The following is a 22,536-nucleotide window of genomic DNA, read 5'->3' on the forward strand; positions in this document are numbered from 1 at the left end:
AGATCTGCGCTCAGGGTATCATCAGATCTGGGTGAGGGAGTAGGACATCCCTAACACTACCTTTTGTTGCCACTATGGACATTTCGAGTTCTTGGTGATGCTATTTGGGCTAACCAACGCTCCAACTACATTTCAGTCATGTATGAACCATGTGTTTCATGGGCAATTGAGGCGCTTCATCCTTGTTTTCTTTGACGACATTCTCATCTATAGTTGGACTTGGGAGGAGCACCTTCAGCATTTGGAGGTAGTGCTTCACATACTTGAGGAGCAAAAGATGTATGCAAAGATGTTCAAATGTGAATTTGGACTAACAAAGATGTTGTACCTTGGGCATGTGATTGGGGAGGACAAAGTGAAGGTACATCGGGAGAAGATTAGGGCCATCTTGGATTGGCCCACACCCAGGAATGTGATGGAGTTGAGAGGGTTCCTGGGAATTTGCACATACTACAAGAGATTCGTGAGGGGATTGTCACAGCTTGCAATACTCGTCACTGATTTGAAAATAATGGGGGCTTTTGAGTGGACGCAGGTGGCATAGGAGGCCTTTGAGCGCCTCAAGAAGGTGATGAGTAGCTGTCTTGTTTTGGCTTTGTCTGACTTCACACGACCATTTGTGCTGGAGTGTGACACTTTTTGGGAGGGAGTTGGGGCCGTGTTGACGCAGGGAGGCCATCCTATTGCATTTGAGAGCAAGAAATTGCTACCCCACGAGCGGTTGTACTTTGTCTATGACAAGGAGATGCTGGCCGTGATGCATGCATTGGCCAAGTTTAGACAGTATCTGGTGGGCAACCGTTTCAAGGTAAAGATTGACCAAAACAGTCTTCTATTTTTCCTGGAGCACCAGTCATTGGAGGAGCGATAGTAGAAGTGGGTGAGAAAGATCCAAGCCTATGACTTTGAGATTGAGTATGTTAAGGGGAAGCACAATGTAGTAGTAGCACTTTCCCGGAGGTTCGTGGTACTATCTTTGATAGACGTTACTCATGACTAGAAGGCTCAACTCTTGGTTGAGTACTCCAAAGATAGGCAGGCTTGCGAGATTCTGAATGGCACACACAAGGATGATAGATTTCGGGTGATGGATGACGTGATCTACTACAAGGACAGGATATACTTGGTTCCAGGATCTTAGCTCAAGGAGAGGATTATGCAGGCAGCCTATGATTCCCCTCTAGCAAGACACCTTGGGTTCCTCAAGACATATCCTGCCATTAGGGAGACATTCTCATGGTGGGGCCTCAAGGGAGATGTGCTGAGGCACGTGTGGGAGTGTGTAGAATGTCAAAGGTACAAGGTAGAGTTGTTACACCCCGCAGATTTATTACAGCTGCTTCCCATTCCGAAGAGGAAGTGGGAGAGTGTGTCCATGGACTTTATCACGGAGTTCTCAGCTGCACAGGGGCAAAATTGCATTTCTGTTGTGGTCGAAAGATTGACCAAGTTCGCCCATTTCTTCGCCATCTCATCGAGATCTTTAGCTTCTCAGCTGGCCAAGTTGTTCTTTCGAGAGGTCTTCCGATTACATGGTCTTACCAAGACCATTGTTAGTGACAAGGAAAACAGATTTATGGGGGCTTTCTGGCAGGAGTTGTTTCGGTTGGTGGGGACAAAGCTTACGCCCAGCACAAGCTATCACCCATAGACAGATGGGCAAATCGAGATCATGAACAAGTGGTTAGAAGGGATCCTATGCGACTATGTGACGGGGCAGCAAAGAGCGTGGGTAAAGTGGCTTCATCTAGGAGAGTTCTGCTACAACACCATTTATCACATGTCGATTGGTATGTCTCATTTTCGAGCACTTTATGGATGTGATGCACTTTTTTTCTTCTGATCTGATGTTTGGAGATAGTAGGGCCCCAGGGGCAAAGGATTGGGTTCAAGAGAGTTAGGAGATTCTTCGAGCTCTCAAGAACAACTTGCAGGTGGCTCAAAATCAACAAAAGATGTATGTTGATAAGCATAGGGTGGAGAGACAGTTTGAGGTAGGGGACATGGTCTACCTACATTTGCAGCCCTATAGACAGTCTTCACTAAAGCAGAAGGGGGCAGAAAAACTTCGACCACGATTTTATGGGCCGTATAAGGTGATCAAGGGAGTCGGAGCGGCTTATGCGCTGGAGCTACCTTCAGAGAGCCGGATCCACAACATGTTATATGTCTCATGCTTGGAAAAGATGTTGTGGCAACAGGTTACAACAGAAGCTGAGTTGCCACCCTTGGATGATGAGGGGCATTTAGTTTAACACCAAAGTCCATATTGGAGACCAAGGAGAGGAGATTGAGGAACTAGGTAATCAGAGAGCATTTGGTCAAGTGGAAGGATTTGTCGGAAGAGGACGCTACATGGGAAAGTGAACAAATCTTGCAACACCCATCTTTGCAGTTGCTTGTGGACAAGCAACATCTAGGAGGGGAGGATTGTAATGTCCCTTCCTAAATATTTTTCTAAGGTGAGAGAACCCAATTTTGTAAATTTTGTCAACTTTGGTCTAAGGGAAAAATTTGGAGGAAAGACTTAGGAAAAGTAGGTCGAAAAGCTTTTTAGTGGAATGTGGGTGCCACCCTCCCACAAATAATACGCACCACTTAGTAGAGAGTCCGAATTTCCTAAGGAAGGTCGAAATCATAGGAGGGACCCACATGAGACCAAAGGCCAACAAGTATAAATAAGAGGAAAGAAGCATCATTTGGGGCTTTTGACATTTTGACAATCAATTGTTACTCTAGTTGTTCAATTGAGTTACAAGTGCTGCTTAGCACAAGAGCTTCCCAAGGAGTGAAGCTCGACCTTTCTTCAGTGGACTTTGAGTGCCACTCTATAAAGGATTTTATCTTTGTTTGGAGGCTGGGAGAGAGGCATCACACAGGTACCACGTCATTCTAGTACAGCTGGGACGCAGAAGAAAGAGTCACACAGTTATTGAGGGAGATTGATGTCGGAGCTGGAAATTACATTGTTGTTGGGGTGTTTCTTGGCCAAATTCCAAGTAAAGGAGGAGGATTTTGCAAGAGAAGCGAGAGTCCCTCACGCAGTACGGATTTTTGGGTGTAGAGACTGTGTCATCATCTACAGGCCTACACAGTCACCTGTAGGTGACAAGTGAGGGGAGACTTGGGTGGAGGATTGAGGAGTTGGGTTGCTCAAATTTTGGTTGGAGGGTAATTGTGGGGATTTTTCTAGCAATTTGGGAGCAACAAACATCACTCTCTACTACAAGTGATATTTTCTGGTTGTGGAGAAGGGCCAAGCTATTTGGGGCCGAATTTTGAGGGTCAAAACCAGAGCAAACCCTTTATGGGTTTTACTAGGTTTTTGGCAAGGATTTCAGCGCTAATTTTACAGAATTTTCTGGGCAGATTTGAGGGGTTGAATTAGGGTCTCAAGACATGCAGTAGTGCAAAAAAACTGGGCCAGCGCAGAGTTCTGGAGGACAAACTTCTACAGCAGTTAGGCACTCATATATTGACCACTTGAGGCTTGTAGCTTGCCTTGTGCAAGCCCAGATGCACTCCTATTTTCTTATTGTACTCAAATGGTCCTATATAAATAAATTTTACAATATGTATGCTTTGATATATTCTGCAACTAATTTGGCACTATATATATATATATATATATATATATATATATATATATATATATATATAGATATAATAGACACTTCGGGGATGCTTCACTGCCGAGGATTTATGGAAAATGACGCTTTTGACGCTTCACTTCCAAAAAGCATCCCTGCTTCGTGCAACATTGGTTGAGAATAAAATACCTATATCTTTATAAATTTGAATTAGCCATAACTCCTTTTTATCGATGGCCATTTCTAGTCTTGGACTGAAGCAACAAAACAAACTGTAGCTTGTTGACTTTAATGTAAAAATACACAAATGTATTTATAAATAATATTTTATTAATATATATGAAATGTACAAGGATATGTTGAATGTTACAACGAGGCCCTGCTCATATACCTAGGCAGTTGTCCTTTCATGAGCCTTTTCACTTAATTAATGACTATTTAGGATAATCATCATTTGATTATTTATTATTTATATTTATTTATATTCATTTTATCTTATGTAATTTATATTCGTAACATTGCCCTTGCCTTCAAAAGCTTTGTCCTCAAAGCTATATTGCTAACAATTTTTTTTGTTCATCTTGCGTTTGTCATCCCGACATATGTAACTCGACGTTACTGGTACCTCAACTTGTATAATTCGCTGGTAACACTATCTTGAACCTGGGGTTATCTATTAGATATATATATACATACATATATATACATACATATAGATATATATATATATATATATATATATATATATATATAAATTAAATAATAACAATTTTTATTTTTATTTTTTTAAGTAATTTATTTTTTTGTTATAAAATTAAATTACTATATAATACTTATTATATAAAATTTATAATAAATCATATAATAATGAATTGTTACCTCCACAACTTAATTTTAATTGTTATTACCAAGGACGGATGACCGCCTTAACCAGTCACGACGAATAGAGTCAACGTTTGGGACAGTCGGGTAGACAGGTCCGACTGTTAGAAAAAAATACGGTGGCAAGGGATAGGGAACGCGGCGGATAGGGATTTTCGGAGGGTGAAGCGGCTGACGGTGGCTATTCGCTGTGGATTTCACTGACATAGCAATTTTTACAGGCGACAACAACTCTCTTGGCGTGAAATTGATGGAAGTGGTCCAGTTTGCTATCAAATGGCAACAATGTTGAGCGATGTCGAGGGAGGCAGAGAGACAGTGGCGGAATGAGGTGGTTTGAATGGTTTGCAGTGGTGACAAAATGGCGGCTGAATTAGTGGTCAATGGATAGAGTAATGTTGGCCGATTAGTGGTTAGAGGGGACAGATGTGGTGTCGTGGATGACAAAGGAAATTGCGGCGTTTGCAGACTACGACTGTACTTGTGGGCAACGACGACTTGGGTGTTCACGTTACTTCGGCGATTGAATAGCCAACTGCAGATCGAGCAGCCAAATGATGGCATAGGCCATAGGTGGACAATGGCTGCACAGTGGTTGTTGCACAGCGGACTTGCTGTAGAGGTTTTTGGTGGTGGTTGGGCTATGGTGGTTGTTATCAGACGATGGAGCACGACGATAGGTGGGACATAGGATAGAGGGTAGATAAAGCGTGACCACGCACTTGATGCCTTCGCTGATGAGCAATGATGGTCTGTATTTGATCACCACTGCGAATTCATAAAGGATATCGGTGCCTTGTTTTTCCATTACATAATTCGTGGCTGTTGCAGTTGTGGGTTGAGTTGAAAGTTCTTGATTATATGCATTTGCATTTTCCACGGTTGTTTCAGTAACAACAGTGGGCGTAGTGGTTGTAGGAGGGGTAAATGGGAGGTGAGCTTCAGAAGCTGGTGGGGTCTATTGTGTATTAGCTGTTGATGCCTTGGTCTTCGATAGCATAACGGCGGGGGAAATATTGTGAGTAACTTTGTTTTCTTCCATGGTGGTTTCATCGTTGAGAACCTGCCCTGATAAATTAGTAACTGTTGTTCGATTGGAAATCTAAGTATCCGCAAATTCCCGAAATGCTGAAGATCACTGGAAGAGATTTCAAAGGCATGAGAACTTGACCTTCGATCATCAAAATCCATGCAGCTAACACTCAAGGGAATCTCATGGAAATTCAAATCCCTTGGTTCGTACTTCAAATTTTTCAATTCCTTTGACTGGGATGCATCAAAGGGAAGATGAAGAACTGTAGCTTGTAAAAAAACCAACTTTTTAAATGCTTCATTACATTTGTCCTGTACTTTTATCAAGTTCCCCATTGCAAGAACTCTTATCGAACTACACATTAACACCAATTTTGATGCTGGTATATCTAGGAGATCCTTAATAGTTTTCTCCTCAGCTCTTGCCTTCTGATCTTCGAGATCTTCATAGTCTTTCTTAAATTCGTCAGAGCCAAATATGTGCTCAAAAAGTGCAGTAAGCTCTTTTGGATTTTTTGAAAATTCATAATCCTCATGTTTCTCTGACGCATCATATACACCCAATTCCACACTAGCCAGCTCCAATTTTAAACCCGTATTCGTAATGTTACTGCCAACTTCCCTTGCTGCCTCTGCTGACAAAGCTTTTGTTCTTTCTTCAGATATAATAACATCAACCTCATCATCATCATCAATGTCTTTTTCAGCATCTTCCTCATTGTTATGATATTGTTCATCTTTTTTTTCTCAAGATAGACATCATCCAAATCATCATCTGGATCTACATAATCTTCATCGACATCATTTTCATCTAGATCATCATCTTGATCTACACAATCCTCATCCACATCAAGATCAACTTCTTCAATATTCCGTTTTGCATCATTTTTTTGATTAGAACATTCTTTAATGTTAGTCTCCTTCCTGTCAATGTATTCTCCCTTTAGACATGCTGTAATTTCTGCACATGATTTTTTTAATTGCTGAAACGTCTCTTGAATTTCACTTAACTTCTCAATGAATTCAGGGTGAAAACTTAACGATGTATTGCGCGGCGGATAATGTTCAAAGACTCACATGGCTCTGATACCATTGAAGCAACAAAACTGTAGCTTGTTGACTTTAATGTAAAAATACACAAATGTATTTATAAATAATATTTTATTAATATATATGAAATGCACAAGGATATGTTGAATGTTACAATGAGGCCTTGCTTATTTACCTAGGGAGGTGTCCTTTCATGACTGGGAGGTGTCCTTTCATGACTGGGCATGTCTTTTAGACATGCCTTTTCACTTAACTAATGACTATTTAGGATAATCATCATTTGATTATTTATTATTTATATTCATTTTATTTTATGTAATTTATATTCGTAACACAGGCCCTCTTTGTTGAACTTGATCCCACATCAACTCTTCTTTGAACTTTTGATTACATGCCTAAGAACCAATATGAATCTGATACCATTGTTAGTTAGTTGGCATGAGAATTAAATTGCATTAGAGAACACAAATTAGAGGAGATGATTTGAATTAAAATTGACTTCATTTGTGTACATCTTATTTTATTGTGGGTTTTGAGTTACAACTTCTTTGGATAGTCGTACACCTGACCCTTACATATTGACTAATTATATTTAAATAAACATTACTTCCTAACATTTTATGTGTAATTGATGGGCGGTCTTCTCATTCATCATTTTATCTGCCTGCATGATGGTAATAGTGCATGTGTAAATATCATTGAACTTTATCCTTGTATTTTTATGCGCTCCTGAACATACTCCATGATTCTACTAGTGCCTTATAAGACTTGGCCACCTCTCTTAGTGAAGATCCGTATAGGATGCCTGAGAATGTTGTTGACTTCTCCATATGTTTGATGAAATTCTGTTGAGATCCCATTCATCATCCCTCCTATGTAGTTTTTCATTTCATTTTCCAGAGCAAAGATATTTCCCAAGCCTTGTCGATATGATGTCCTCCATGTCTATTTCAATAAAAGAAGACTTCATGAAGAAGTTGCTAAAATTTACTAATAGGAAAAATTATCTACTTAAGCTGTCCTTCACAGCCATGCCAATCCAGAACTCTTTATGTGAAATGAGAAAACATGACCCTCAGTCGATTGGGCAACATCAATGCATATTATGGTCACGTCTCCCTTGAACTCAAGAAGTCTTGCTTTATGCTAACACTCATCCTTGTGAATTGTTAGCCTTCAAGAATTCAGGATCTTTTAACAAGGGAAGGGTAACACGATAAATTTCTGGGGTAAATTGACTTCTTGATTTACTTGATAATGCATGTAAGATCAGCTTATTTGTCTTGCCTATTTATGTTATGATTTATATCAATTGGCTTGGAGGTCATGGATTATTTGGCTGGAAACCCTATGTGTATATTGTATCTGGATTCTGTACTGGCCAAAAGTTCCACAAAGGCATTAGGGCCATGATGGTTGATTTTTCTTACTAATCAGCACACTGATATGTTATGAACAAATAACCAATGATTGGTTGAGATGGCATTATGACATAGAGATGTAATGTAGTGGTGCTGTCATAGGGAGCGGGGTATAAAGTAATTTCCAGGACTAATCAGATGGCTCATGTACATATTGCAGTTTTTAGACCATTTATAGGGACTAGCAGACGATGATAAGACAAGAACTTATAGAAAGGAATTTGAGTGGTGAATTTTCCTCTGGAAGCAAGAAGTTAGAAGATGTGCACCACATCACCCATTTTTTTGAGGTAACTTGTGAACAAGATAACTCATAAATTGGATTGCGTCTTATGTATTGTCGAGAGTTGTCTCACGTGTTACTGTTTTGTAACATGTGGAGTGGACCACACATTTTTTAACAAATTTTAGAGCCGATGATAGATTTGCCACTAAAACTTGCAAAATTCATAGGCCAATGTAAACTCACAGAGGATAGCACTTCTCTTCATTATGAGATACGATCTGGTAATTAGAAACCTACAGACTTGAGAGTAAATGTGAAATATTATGCCACAAGTGTTCAAGGTTGCAATCCAGAAAAAATGAGCACAAAAATAAAAAATAGTGAAAATGAAAATGTGAAATGCAGATCTGATTTATTCAAATTCTTTCATGGGATACTACTAAGGAAAATAAGTATGATTGATGAATGATAAATGAAAAAGAAGAAAAGGTGTGTTTTGCGTGAATTAATCAAAATAAGTTGATAAAGAACGAAACTTACAGCATTATAAGCTTAGAGAGAGGAGTGGGCAACTCATTATACAAGAACCATTTCAGAGATCAATGATCATCAAAAAGAGGTCAGGGATCATAATGTGAAGATCACAATAGATCCTGAGCTTCCTTGGAGAGATTGAAGCAAAAATATGCAGGATGAAGCAGGGCATCTTACTGATATTGTGAAAACTATTGTTGCAGTTTGAACAGCAGGATACTGAGATTTTGCATAGAGCTAGCAAACATCATTATGAAGACCATAGGATATTCATAGAGGAGAGGCCTTTGGGATTTTGAGCACAGAGATCAGAGAACATATTAAAGAGAATGAGCAGATGACTGTTATTGAGCATTCCTTTTTGTGAAGAATCCGTAATCACGTGGCTCATTATCCTGTTATTGACTGGCGAGAGCTTGAAAAGATCACTGATATGGTGGGGACATATATTTCTTCTTGAAGATTAGACTGCAGAGGTTTTGTTTAGGTTATTAAATGTATTGCAAGAGAGGTTTTACAAGTAGTAGTGTTAAAATTGGCAACTAGGGCCAAACTCCATGTGGGTCATCTTATTAATGGAAGCTGATAATTTTCTTGGATCCCTCTCATCGAGAGGTGTAGGATTGATCTAAAGATCATCCGATTCTGATAAGTATTCATGGAGATATGAATTTATTTGTGTTATGGGACAATTCGTCAAGGTCGGCCAGCAACCAAATAAACCCCGCTTGTGCTCAACGTATTAGTATAAATAGAGGTGGCCTTCAAGTCATTTCAACGCACTTGGGATCTCCTCCTCTCTATTTGTCTTTGGGTTTTAGTAGGAGGAGAGATCCTAAGGGATAACGCTGCTGAACTGCTGGGAACTACTGGAACAGCTAGGAAAGTTGACACAGAGAGCAAAAGCCGGAATTGTTGGGAATAGTCAGGAACAGTTGGAACTGCCGGGAACTGTGGAACTGCTGGGAAAGCTGACACAAAGAGTAGAAGCTGGAACTGCTGGGAGCTACCAAGAACAGCCGGAACTGTTGGAATTACCGGAACTGCCGAGAAAGTTGACGCAGAGGGCAAAAGTCGGAACTGCTTGGAACAACCAGAACTGTCGGGAACTGCCAGAATAGCCGGGAAAGATGACATAGAGGGCAGAAGCTGGAATTGCTGGGAATAGCCGGAACTGCCAGAACAGCTGGGAAAGCTGACGCAGAGGCAGAAGCCGGAACTGCCGAGAATAGCCAAAACTGTCGGGAACTACCAGAACAACCGGGAAAGCTGACGCAGAGGGCAAAAGCCGGAACTGCCGGAATTGCCGGGAACGCTGACGCAGAGGGCAGAAGCCGGAACTGCCAGGAATGCTAACACAGAGGGCAGAAAAGGCTGACGCAGTCCCCAGAGGCTGATGCTGGGGTTTTTTGTGGGGTAGATTGGAGCTGAGGAGCTGCCGGAGTGTTTATCCCGGGTTTCAGCCGGAGCATCTGTCTCCAAAGGAGAGCAGCATGCAAGGGACAACTAACTAACATTGGGACAGCTGTATGGTACTTAGCAGCAGAGGACAACAAGCATGCTAAGGACAACAAGCATGCTAGGGACAACAAGCAAGCAAGGTGCAGCCAGCACATAGGTTAGTATGGCAACATGGTGCAGTAATGGCACATAATGCAGTATAGTGATGGGTACTGTCATGATTAACGAATCGTGATGATATGCAACATAGTGATGATTGGTGCAACATGTTGCAGCGTGGTGAGGTGCAACATGATGATGAAATGCAGCACAAGATAGGTGAAGGATTCACCTTGGAGAATCAGTTGAAGCAGCATGTCTTCAACTGATCTCATGTATCATCTTCTTAGAGATGATCTATGCTCTTATCTAGATAAGTCAAAGTGTTGACTTCTGTTGTAAATGTACTCTCTCTCTCTCTCTGCTGAACTATTGAAGAACATATAAGAATAATTGATCAAGGGTTTCCCCACATTGGGGTTTGTCCCTGGCTAGTGCCACATCTTGTGTCCTCTTGTCTTGGCTTGTCTTTTGCAATTTATTTTTATGTTCTATCTGCAGTTTACTTTAATGCTGATGTGATTGCTAATTTGGAAAATATATTGAACTAACTGTGAAAATTGAAATAAATTGCTCTAAGCATAGAACATACCTAAAATTAACATGGAATCAGAGCTGAGGTGAAGACAATGCCCAAGCAAGAGTGAAAGAGCAGTCACTGAAGATAGTTGGGAAAGGACAAAAGGATCGGTAGGTTCCTCATCCCTCTTCAAATTCACCGAGGGTGAAGTCGAAGCAGAGAATATTATCAGAATGGTGCAACGGAAGTTTCTAACGGCCTACCTAAAGATCACTTCATTGGGAAGTCCGAATCTAAGGGTGGAAGGAAAGGCAGATGCCTCGGTTGCAATAAGTTCAGCCATTATGCGAAGGAGTGTTTGAATGGCAGAGACACATCTCTTGATGAAGATAACAATTATTCCAGGGATATCTTCAATGATCAAAGGAATGACAGGTAAAGCAGGTCATCAAGGAAATGGCCGACTCTTCAAAGAAGGGAAGGAACCCCAGGTATGAAGAATCAAATGCTGTTTTTGATAAGATAAAGAAGCGTTATCTTGTATTGGCCCTCTCCTTCAGATTCTTTGGGAATCTGGCTTATTGATTGTAGTGCTTCAAGGCACTTCATCAGATAGAAGGGTGCACTCTCTAATTTGGTAGAGATGGAAACAACCATGGGATTATACTTGGAGCTGATGCCGCCTGTCCCGGAAAGGGTGTAGGGAATGTTACCCCTCAATTGAATGAGGGTAACTCGATTCATTTACAGAATCTGTTTTATGTACTTGATCGCAAGAAGAATCTGGTGTCCATTTCGGCAATGGAAGTCAAAGGTTACAGGGTGGCACTCATTGATGGAAAGGTATGTGTTTGAAAATAGAATTTTCAAAGATGTTTTTGAGTTCAGAGTTGTATTAAGTTGCAAGAAGTCCATTGGGGACCATGTCCATTGACACATAACACCGGAGGTCTATGAGTTAGATGGTGACAGGGATGCCTGAATTCAAAAAGAGCATGAAAGTACATGTCTTAGATGTACCGAAGGAAAATATTACAAGGGAACCATTCCCCTCATGTAGCAAGTCCACAAGTTTGGAACAACCCGAGGGGTTTGAGATTCATGAGCAGGAATCTCACGTATGTAGGTGGAAGAAATCCCTTTATGGCTTCAAGAAAAATTCCTCGGGCATAGTATGAGAGGATTGATCGCTGTCAGATGAAGCTGAGCTTCACTTAGAGTGAAGCCGATCCAAACCATCGTTTGAAGGTTGTGGATGATAGACCTCTCATACTAGCACCTTCTGAGGACGACCTATTTCAAACAGGTGCAGACCCTCTCACTTGCAGAAGTAAGAGGGAGTTGGATTTCGGATGTGGAATGCTAAACAACAAGCCCGTGACTACCTCGAGGATCTTAACTTTTAGAAGTTATATGGTGATGATGCCAGACTAGATTTGGGAAATGCCTTTGAGTTTCATAAACTCATTTGCATTGATGTTCTTGGTGAACTTTCGTCTAGACATATGTTTTGCAGTTAGCATGGTGAGCTCATATTTGGTTGAGCCTCACTGGATTGGTGCTAGAATCTTCTGAGATATCTTCGGGGCATAATCTCTCATGGATTGAGATACACTGCCGAAAATATGAAGTCGCATGATTATTTGAATGTTGATTGGGCAGGCAGTGTGGAGGATCACTAGAGCACTTCTCAGCGTTGGTTCTCTTTGGGTTCTGCTTCGATATCATGGATGAGCAGGAAGCAGAAGTCGGTTTCTATAAGCACCGTCGAGACCGAATACATAACTACGAGTATGATCTCGTATGAAGCTGCCTAGTTGTGCAAGCTCTTCAGTGAGTTGTTTGTATGCATGATGAATACCACTGTGATTCTCTGTGACAACCAGAGGGGGGATTCGATTATCGAGGAATCCCGTATTCTATGATTGCTCCAGCAGATAGACATCAGATACTGCCTTATCTGGGATATGGTAAGTCGATGAGCGAGGAGGCTCCATCACATTGAGACTGATGTACGAGTCACAGACATTTTGTCAAAGCCCCGGGAATGGTCAAATGTGTGAATTTCCCGAACGACTTGGGGTTGTTGAGAGACCTTCTTATAAGGGTCTTGCATGTTGCATGCATTGAGCTTTGGGAGCTTTGGGGTGCTTGGGGTACTTATTGGAGCAACATACGACCACAGGGCGACTCACCCTCCCCTGGTGGTGCGATATGTACAGGATGACAGGTTCAACCTTCCCCTGTGATACCCCGTGGCGACTGTGGAACAGGATGATTAGTTCTCTTGTGGGCTAGGATGATTAGTTCTCCCATGGCAACTGTGGAACAGGATGATTAGTTCTCTTGTGGGCCAGGATGATTAGTTCTCCCGTGGCAACTGTGGAACAGGATGATTAGTTTTCTTGTGGGCCGGGATGATTAGTTCTCTCGTGGCAACTGTGAAACAGGATGATTAGTTCTCCTGTGGGCTGGGATGATTAGTTCTCCCGCGGCAACTGTGGGGCAGGATGATTCATTCTCCTGTGGACAAGATGATTAGTTCTCCTGTCGAGGCATCCTATCCATGCAATGCGGGACTCATGGGAAGTACCTCTCATTTGATCAATGAGCAAGGAAATGGGTTAGGGACCATAGTAGTACTATCGATGGACGCATCGTTGTATCTACTGTACTCCCTATGCTAGGATGACCTCCATTGATCTGGGATCAATGAAACTAATTTGGGATCAATATGAGTGGTTTGAGACACTCTCTTGTGATATTGATCTGGGATCAATAAAACTGACTTCGGGTCAGTAAGAGTGATGTGACAGACTCTCTTTAGATGAAACTGACTTCAAGTCAGTATAGAGAATGGTATGAGACATTCTCGATCAATTCTTCTTCTTCATGGTTCAGCAGAGCAGAGCAGAGCTCAGCAGAGTAGAGCAAAGCGGAGCAGAGCAAAGTAGAGCTTAGCAGAGTAGTGCAGGGCACTGATGGGAGAGATAGTACAGTCGGACATATGGATCAACGGATGGAGTTCTCCTTAGTTGAGAGGGAGTGTTAAAATTGGCAACTAGGGCCAAACTCCATGTGGGTCATCTTATTAATGGAAGCTGATATTTTTCTTGGATCCCTCTCATTGAGAGGTGTAGGATTGATCTAAAGATCATCCGATTCCAATAAGTATTCATGGAGATATGAATTTACTTGTGTTATGGGACAATTCATCAAGGTTGGCTAGCAACCAAATAAACCCCACTTGTGCTCAACGTTTTAGTATAAATAGAGGTGGCCTTCAAGTCATTTCAACACACTTGGGATCTCTTCCGCTCTACTTGTCTTTGGGTTTTAGTAGGAGGAGAGATCCTACGGGATAACGCTGCCCTAATCTAGAGGGCAGAATCCGGAATTGTCAGGAACTACCGAAACAGTTGGGAAAGTTGATGCAGAGGGCAGAAGCCAGAACTGGCGGGAATTGTCGGGAACAGTCGGAATTGCCGAGAAAGCTGACACAGAGGGCCGAAGTTGGAACTGTCGGGAACAGTCGGAATTGTCGGGAACTGTCGGAACTGCTGGAATTGTTGGGAAAGCTGACGCAGAGGGAAGAAGTCGGAACTGCCGGGAACAGTCGGAACTGTCGGGAACTGTTGGAACAACCGTGAAAACTGACGCAGAGGGCATAAGTCGAAACTACCGGGAATAACCGAAACTGTCGGGAACTGCTAGAACAGCTGGGAAAGCTGACGCAGAGGGCAGAAGCCGGAACTTCCGGGAACAGCCGGAACTGTCGGGAACTGCCAAAACAGCCGGGAAAGCTGACGCAGAGGGCAGAAGCTGGAACAGCCGAAACTGTCGGGAACTGCCGGAACTGCTGGGAAAGATGACGCAGAGGGCAGAAGCCGGAATTGTCGAGAATAGTTGGAACTGCTGGGAACTACCAGAACTGCCGGGAAAGCTGATGCAGAGGGTAGAAAAGGATGACGTAGTCCCTAGAGGTTGATGCTGGGGTTTTTTGTAGGGTAGATTGGAGCTGAGGAGCTGCTGGAGTGTTTATCCTGGGTTTCAGCTGGAGCATCTGTCTCCGAAGGAGAGAAGCATGCAAGGGACAACTAACCAACATTGGGACAACTGTATGGTACTTAGCAGCAAAGGACAACAAGCATGCTAAGGACAACAAGCATGCTAGGGACAACAAGCAAGCAAGGTGCAACCAGCACACAGGTCAGTATGACAATATGGTGCAACAATGGAACATAATGGAGTACAGTGATGGGTACAATCATGATTAATGAAGCGTGATGATATGCAACATAGTGATGATGGGTGTAGCATGGTGCAACGCTGTGAGGTGCAACATGATGATGAAATGCAGCACAACAATAGGTGAAGGAGTCACCTTGGAGAATCAATTGATGCAGCTTGTCTTCAACTGATCTCATGTATCATCTTCTTAGAGATGATCTATGCTCTTATCTAGATAAGTCAAAGTGTTGACTTCTGTTGTAAACGTATTATCTCTCTCTCGCTCTCTCTATTGAACTATTGAAGAACATATAAGAAGAATTGATCAAGGGTTTCCCCACATTGGGGTTTGTCCCTGGCTAGCGCCACATCTTGTGTCCTCTTGTCTTGGCTTGTCTTCTGCGATTTATGTTTATGTTCTATCTGCACTTTACTTTAATGCTGATGTGATTGCTAATCTGGAAAATATATTGAGCTAACTGTGAAAATTGAAATAAATTGCTCTAAGCATAGAACATACCTAAAATTAACATGTAGGAAGTGAAATACTTGTGTCAATGCAAGATCATTGCAAAATCTCACCTCGCATGTATGACATGGAAAATTTTAGGGGTTAATATTCGCAAGTGGGCTAATTTTCCATGATTTGTCCAAAAAAAAGATTCACCAATTTCCATATTTTATAGCAATGATTCACCCAAATTTTACAATATAAAATTATTTTACCTTAAAAATCGCAAACATTATATAGAGAGTATATATAAAATCATCATAAATTTGAATAATTTTACAAATACATCAATCAACATTTTCTAATTTGTATATTATGGACTAGTGAATTTCGCCAATGTTTTTAGGCTTCAAGATAATTTTTCATGCTTAAAATTTTCCTTGATGTATGATGACCCATTGCTGATTTTGGATTCTGGAAGGGATATTGGTGGATTTCTTGGAACTGCATGCTTATTATCCAGGGTAACCAAAGTCAAAGAGCTTCCTGCTTGAAACCAGACAGTGTTGGGACTCAGCAGTGATGTTGATTGGGATCCATCATCCATGTGACTTGTCTTGAGGTTGCTTAGCTATTGAGCTGAGGTTTTACAGTGTGCATAACCTGGTACAAGTGGTTCTCATTACAGTTATCACTCTTACTGGCATGTGTGTGGCAAGTTAGTATTTGTCTACGGTTTGCAGGAGGTTATGTCCCATAGCAATGGTGTTCTTGGTCATTGATGCTCAACAGCATGATATAAATTATAATCCTTTTCATTTTATCATTTTTTTAAAGTAACTGAACACAGTTTCTGGATATCTATATTGGAGATTTGATTATTAATCCATGAAACTTATGCTGTTGCACTTAACTCTAGTTTTTGCTTTTCAGTAGAAACTCTCGAGGAACATTCTTACCCACAACATTTTTCTTACAATAGTGGGCTTGACAATATGCTAGCGTTAAAGGTTCAAAGGTTCTTTTGATTTGAAAATAGTGAATATTAGGAAAGCATCTTATGTAAGTCACCTCTATTAAACTTTATACTTTCCAACAAAGTCCATTCTGCTTTCCTTTTTTCAATTACTAACAAGTGCTGATTGTTCTGGTTCACCGTTCATTAGTGGAAACAACTTTTAGCCAACAAGTAAAAAATTTCAGGCTTACCTGCGGCTACCTTTGGCAGCTTCGTCAAATTTCAGCATTTCTAAACTAGAAGTAATCGTGGGCCAAGGATCTTATTGGCATGATCTCCCATTTCTGTCCATGTTTCCTGGGGATCCAGTATCCATTATGTGAAAGTTGGGTTACATCTTGGATGCACATAATTAGAGATTTTCTTCCCACTCCTTCAAAAGAGCTAGGCAGAACAATTGACAAAATTATTTAATTATATAACTCTCTCTGTAGCCTGAGGTTTATTGGAGTAGTTGGGTAAGGTCTTTTCATGGTTGGTCTTACCGGGTTCGTCCTTTCAAGCTGTAAGGTCCTGACTGTGCGTCATCAGGTTGGTCCTGAAAGGCCTAATTGATTTCCTTTCAAGGTCTGGCCTGCCTTACTGTCTGATGTATTGATCTGAAAAGATTGCTTCTTCGTTTGTGTTCAATTTTATCAGACAGGTACCACAAAATTTCAATCATTCCATAAGGCTTATCTTAATCTAACTAGAGAAGTGTACTAAACACCGATATTCCAAGTGCTAATGAAAAAAAATAGGAATACCTAGGAGTTGATTCATTCTCCTGCCTAAAAACCAAGCCATTAAGAAAGATTTATTGAGAGAGAGAGATTTTTATTGCTGGTTAATTATATGGCACATGGTAATTGAATCACTGTAGGTTTTGTTTGTCCTAATTTTTTATCTGTATTTTGAAACACAGATGCATGGGGTTGTGACATTTTTTGGTCGGGTTTCTATCCTTGTTGATGAAAATACTCAGGCATTTCATTTTTTCATAACAGCCCTTCTTCAGGTAATTTTGTTCATGATTCCATAACACACATAAATTTGATGTTGGTACTATCTTTATGCTCATTATGTTGATCTAATCTGTTATTCTGGATTGTATATAATGGTGAAGCTATTTGATTGCTCTGGTGTATTATATGGCGAGCTTGCACGCTTTGTGTTAAGATTGCTTGGTTTTTTGAGACGACCAAGAATCAGACCTCAAGGGGGAAGTGAAGCACTTCCAGGGCAAGGGACATCTGCTCGCAATTTTGTTGAAAACCCGAAGCAGTTAGCTGGTCCCTGGGACAATATCTGGCAGGACAAAGGTGGTAGGCCACAGTAACAATCTGCAGCGATCCCTGTGGTTACATTGATCAATGATTTTTCAGTAGATTTCCGAAAAATAATAGCCATGTGAATTCATGTTTTGGGTGTCCTTTGCTTGTATTGATACTTGTTGTCTCCCTTTATTGTGGGGAATCTAAGGGAAGTTCAAGTTATAGACATGGAAAAGATCAAATCAAGAAAACAGCTTTAAAGGGACCTAAGGTGCACTTTTATAAATGATTATTTCAGTCTGTTTCATAGACATAGAATGGTGCCATTTGCTGATAATAAGGCAATAATGCTAATTGTTTTATCATATTTGCTTCGTTGAGTTTGGTACAGAAAAGTTTTACATTTCCTTTATTCATTGGTGCATATAAGTTTATGTTTCTTTTATTCATTGGTTAGGTGACTTTTACGGATTAAGGTAGCCACGTTCCTTGCTTACATGTGCAGCTTAAATAAGCGAGATTTATTGTTATTAATTTTTTCCCTGTTTTAATGAATGTCACATGACAAGTTCAAAATGTAGTTAAATACTTTGTATGAACTGTGAACTGTCAGATAGTTGCATTTGTGTTCCATTTTTGCTTTTGCAGTGATTTTTTTACTAGAATGGTTTGGGGAATTTATTTACGAGAATAAGGATCTATCTAAAACTCATAGAGAGGGGTTGAAGGTGGGAGCCACATGTAGGGGTGGGGGGAGCAGGGAATTGTCTCATGGGTTTATTGGCACAATCAAGCTTTGAACAGTCTTGGTGAAAGTGTATCACAAGTGAGCAGATCGTTTTTCCATCCAACATTGGGTTTAGCTCCGCTCTAGACACAACCAAACTAGAAAAAGAAAAAAAATAAAATAATCTATCTGAAACTAGGAGAGAGATGTCTAATGTTGTGCAGGGACCAGTGGTTATAGTACTGGTCCCACCAAGCCACAAAAAATTGACACATGTGCAACCAATATTTAAACAAAATATATAACATTAAGTGCAAATATCTTTTAATTTATGTCCAAAATTTCCCAAAATGTTGACTGGGCCCACAACTATCCATAAATAGTCTTTTAAATATCAAGAGTACAAAACATTTTGTCCCAACTAGAAAACAAATAAGACTATAAATTGTCCCAAAATGCCCTCTTCCACTAGTACAAGGTACCCATCATTTCAACCCCCACTAAACTGAATTGGAACTTAAGTATCTCAATGCACATTCATGCCTGCACATATAAAATATTGATGTATGTCAGCCATAACTCTTGTGTTATTCAACAATTCAACCCATTGTGTTCAATAAATGACACCCAAACGATTAAATTTCCCATTAAAACAGATCAAAGCACAAGGATGAACCATAACAAATTCCCAACCATTGGATCACATCCAAATCAATCTAGAACACACATTCAAAATGAGAGATTGCAATCCATGTCAGTGCTTTTTACCAATCAAATTCAAGTGCAAAAAACTATAAAAGACATACCCTTGCTAAATTTGCTTTTCAACATTCGAACTTTCACCAACCCTAGAGACATACCATCAGAGAACATTTCACATTATATTTAGGTTCTTTATTTAAATTTTTGCACAATATGTATTTCATTTTAATTTTTTTAAGTTTTTGCACAATATGTATTTCATTTTAATTTTTTTAAGTTTTTGCACAATATGTATTTCATTTTATTTATTTCAATTTTTGAACAATATGTATTTCAGTTGTCTCAAGCTATGTGATCTCATTTCAAGTCATTTACTGTCACTGTTCTTATTGCTTTTCATTTCCAAGACAACCTATATAGTATAAACTCATTTCCAGTATAAACTCATGCACAAATTGTCACAGGAAACCATGTAATGCACTCAAAGCATTGAACTGTGCATTGAACTGTACAAAACATTTATCGTTGCAGGTTGCCTCATGCACAAACAACAACAAGAAACCATGAAATCCACACACAACATTGAACTGTAAAACATTTATCCTTGCAGGTTGCTAGTAGTTATGGTTCCAGTCCTATTATTCAAAAGTGAATTTAGTTATTCAAGAATACCTAATGCATTTTTTTTGTGATGTATTTTGACCATGTATGAGACAAATTTGAGGCATTTTCGTTGGGTTCTAGGAGGATTTAATGTGACAAATTTTGACCATATTATTAATGCAAATCTCGACCTAGACAAAACTTAGTCATGCCTCTTGGTAACTTCAGTTGGATCAGTGGTGGCTATTTAGAGACTTGTAGTTGTTGTTGAGCATTCACATGACCTACTCCGAAGACTGATTTTATAAATAAGGGTTTATTGGGTTATTCTCTGTAGCAGATCTTGTAAATCATTCCTTGACATCAACTTAGCTATTCTATGCAAATTCTATGAGACTTGGTTTTGAAACTTTCAATGATCTTTTGGGTTGATGTATATTATTCATAAAGTTGGACTGATTAGGGCTGGAAAAAAGTTTTTTTTGAATAATCTTAAATGCCGAGTCCTACTTCTCGGCAGATCTTGTAAATCATTCCTTGACATCAACTTAGCTATTCTATGCAAATTCTATGTGACTTGGTTTTGAAACTTTCAATGATCTTTTGGGTTGATGTATATTTTTCATAAAGTTGGACTGATTAGGGCTGGAAAAAAGTTTCTTTTTGAATAATCTTAAATCAAGAGTCCTACTTCTCGTCAGACCAAATTGCGTTTCTCATAAATAGACACATCAACTCGATTATCTAGGTTCAAATCTCAAATTCAAGTTATCATAGATAGACACATCAACTTGGTTATCCTAGAACCCCAATAGAACCTTTACTAAGGAAAGCCTAGAGCTTCTTTCATGTATGGAAAGTGTTATCTATAGGAATAACAATATTGGCAAACTGAGAACCATTCCCACAATTGGAGAATCACTAACCATTAGAAAGCAATTGATCGAGTTTTATGTTGGTAAAGTCAGTGTTCATGGACATGAGGCTCAACATTTTTAAAGGAAATTAACAACTCAATAAAACCTTTACTAAGGCAAGCCTAGAGCTTCCTTCATGCATGGAGAGTGTTATCTATAGGAATAACAATATTGACAAACTAAAACCATTCCCACAATAGGAGAATCACTATCCATTACCAAGGCGAGTCTAAAGCTTCTATTGCGCTACTAATTTCCTTTAGCAAGGCAATCTTAGAGCTTCCTTCATGCTGGGAGAGTGTTATCTATAGGAATAACAATATTGGCAAACTAAGAACCATTCCCACAATAGGAGAATCACTAACCATTATAAAGAAATTAATTGAGTTTTATGTTGGTAAAGTTAGTGTTCATGGACATGAGGTTGAACCTTTTAAAAGGTAATTAACAACTCAATATAACCTTTACTAAGACGATCCTCGAGCTTCCTTCATGCAAGAAGAGTGTTATCTATAATAACAACAATATTGACAAACTAACCATATATTTTGGGCCTTAAAACAAAGTACATCTTTTTATTTTAAGTCATAAAACAATTTATCAAAAAGAACTAGACCAGATCAACGTCTTAACTAAAAAAGGAACTAGGTGTCACTTGTTTTTATTTGAAATTCCTCCAATGTCTACATCATTTTATTATAACGTATAAACCATTTTATCAAAAACATTTATTGATATAATTGAAGACATACAACCAATTCTAGGTCAATTTCAACATATTGACAGCGATTTTCCAAGTGCAAATACAATCATAGTATTTTAAGTGGAAAAACAGGTTATCAAAAAACAATGACTGATATATTTGAAGACATATAACAAATGCCTTTCGTTGATTTGATTCTTCAAGGATACTGTCAAAAAGGCATATGTATGAAAATTTGTTAAGCTGCTATTATTTTTTTTATTGTGAATTGTGTCTATTATAATCCATGTTATTAGAAATTTTATATTGAAATTTGATAAAAATTCTGAATAAACTAACATGTTAATTTCCTATAGGAAAGCAAAAACACTAATAGCCTATAAGAAAGTAGAATTTCAATTATTGTTAACTAAACACATGCAATAAATTTGCAAGTAGTTGCATCTATGGCAAGAGTTAGTTATGTTGCTCGTACAAGGAGAAGTGGCAGACGAGTGACCATGGGTGCCCAGCTGCGATGCCCTTCATTAGATGAGGATAGGACATATCATGTGAATTTCAACATTGCTCCTAGCAATGTTGTTGAGGATTACCATGCAGCAAAAGTTGATGTTGTTCCACCGTCAACCACAGAGACACCATCAACCACAGTCCAAGGGGCAAGTTCAACTAAGAAGATCAACGTTATAAGAGGTTGGACAAAAGAAGACATGTTAACTGCAATTGACGATATAGAGTTTAATGGATATTCAGTTTGGGCATCTGCAAAAAAACATGATATTGCTCCCTCATCAATACATTATTGGATAAATGGGCTCACTCGTACAAGACATAGAGGGCTTCTTACAGTTATGATTGAAGAGGAGGACACAGAGGTGGTTGAGTGGTGCAAGGAGATGGCCTAATTGGGACATGGGCTAGAGTTGATACAACTCAAATCCACAGTTGCTTGAATCTGTTAGGGGAGGCCAAACCCATTCAAAGATGGGTTTCCCATTAAATCCTAGTGGTTCGGGTTTAAAAAAAGGCATCAAGACCTTGTATCGGTTCCATATATGTAGCGATCCGGTGTGCTTACAATTGAGGGCCTTGATAGAGGCAAAGATTTATATCTATG

General features: G+C 39.7%; 1 protein-coding gene across 1 annotated transcript in view; it reads left to right on the top strand.

Moving 5' to 3' along the window:
* LOC149249109 (peroxisomal membrane protein 13-like) overlaps positions 1–18,132 on the top strand; it is a 194,842-nt gene extending 176,710 nt beyond the window's left edge. The window contains exons 4-5 of the mRNA XM_089458636.1: positions 17,419–17,511; positions 17,620–18,132. Coding sequence (XP_089314762.1) covers positions 17,419–17,511; positions 17,620–17,832 — 306 coding nt within the window. The 3' untranslated portion in view covers positions 17,833–18,132. The remainder of the gene's footprint in view (positions 1–17,418; positions 17,512–17,619) is intronic.
* The last annotated feature ends 4,404 nt before the right edge of the window (positions 18,133–22,536 follow it).

The sequence above is a fragment of the Pinus tabuliformis genome, chromosome 7 (genome assembly GCF_031772625.1).
Source record: "Pinus tabuliformis cultivar Carrire ecotype Pingquan chromosome 7, CPIR1, whole genome shotgun sequence".
Classification (NCBI taxonomy): Eukaryota; Viridiplantae; Streptophyta; class Pinopsida; order Pinales; family Pinaceae; genus Pinus; species Pinus tabuliformis.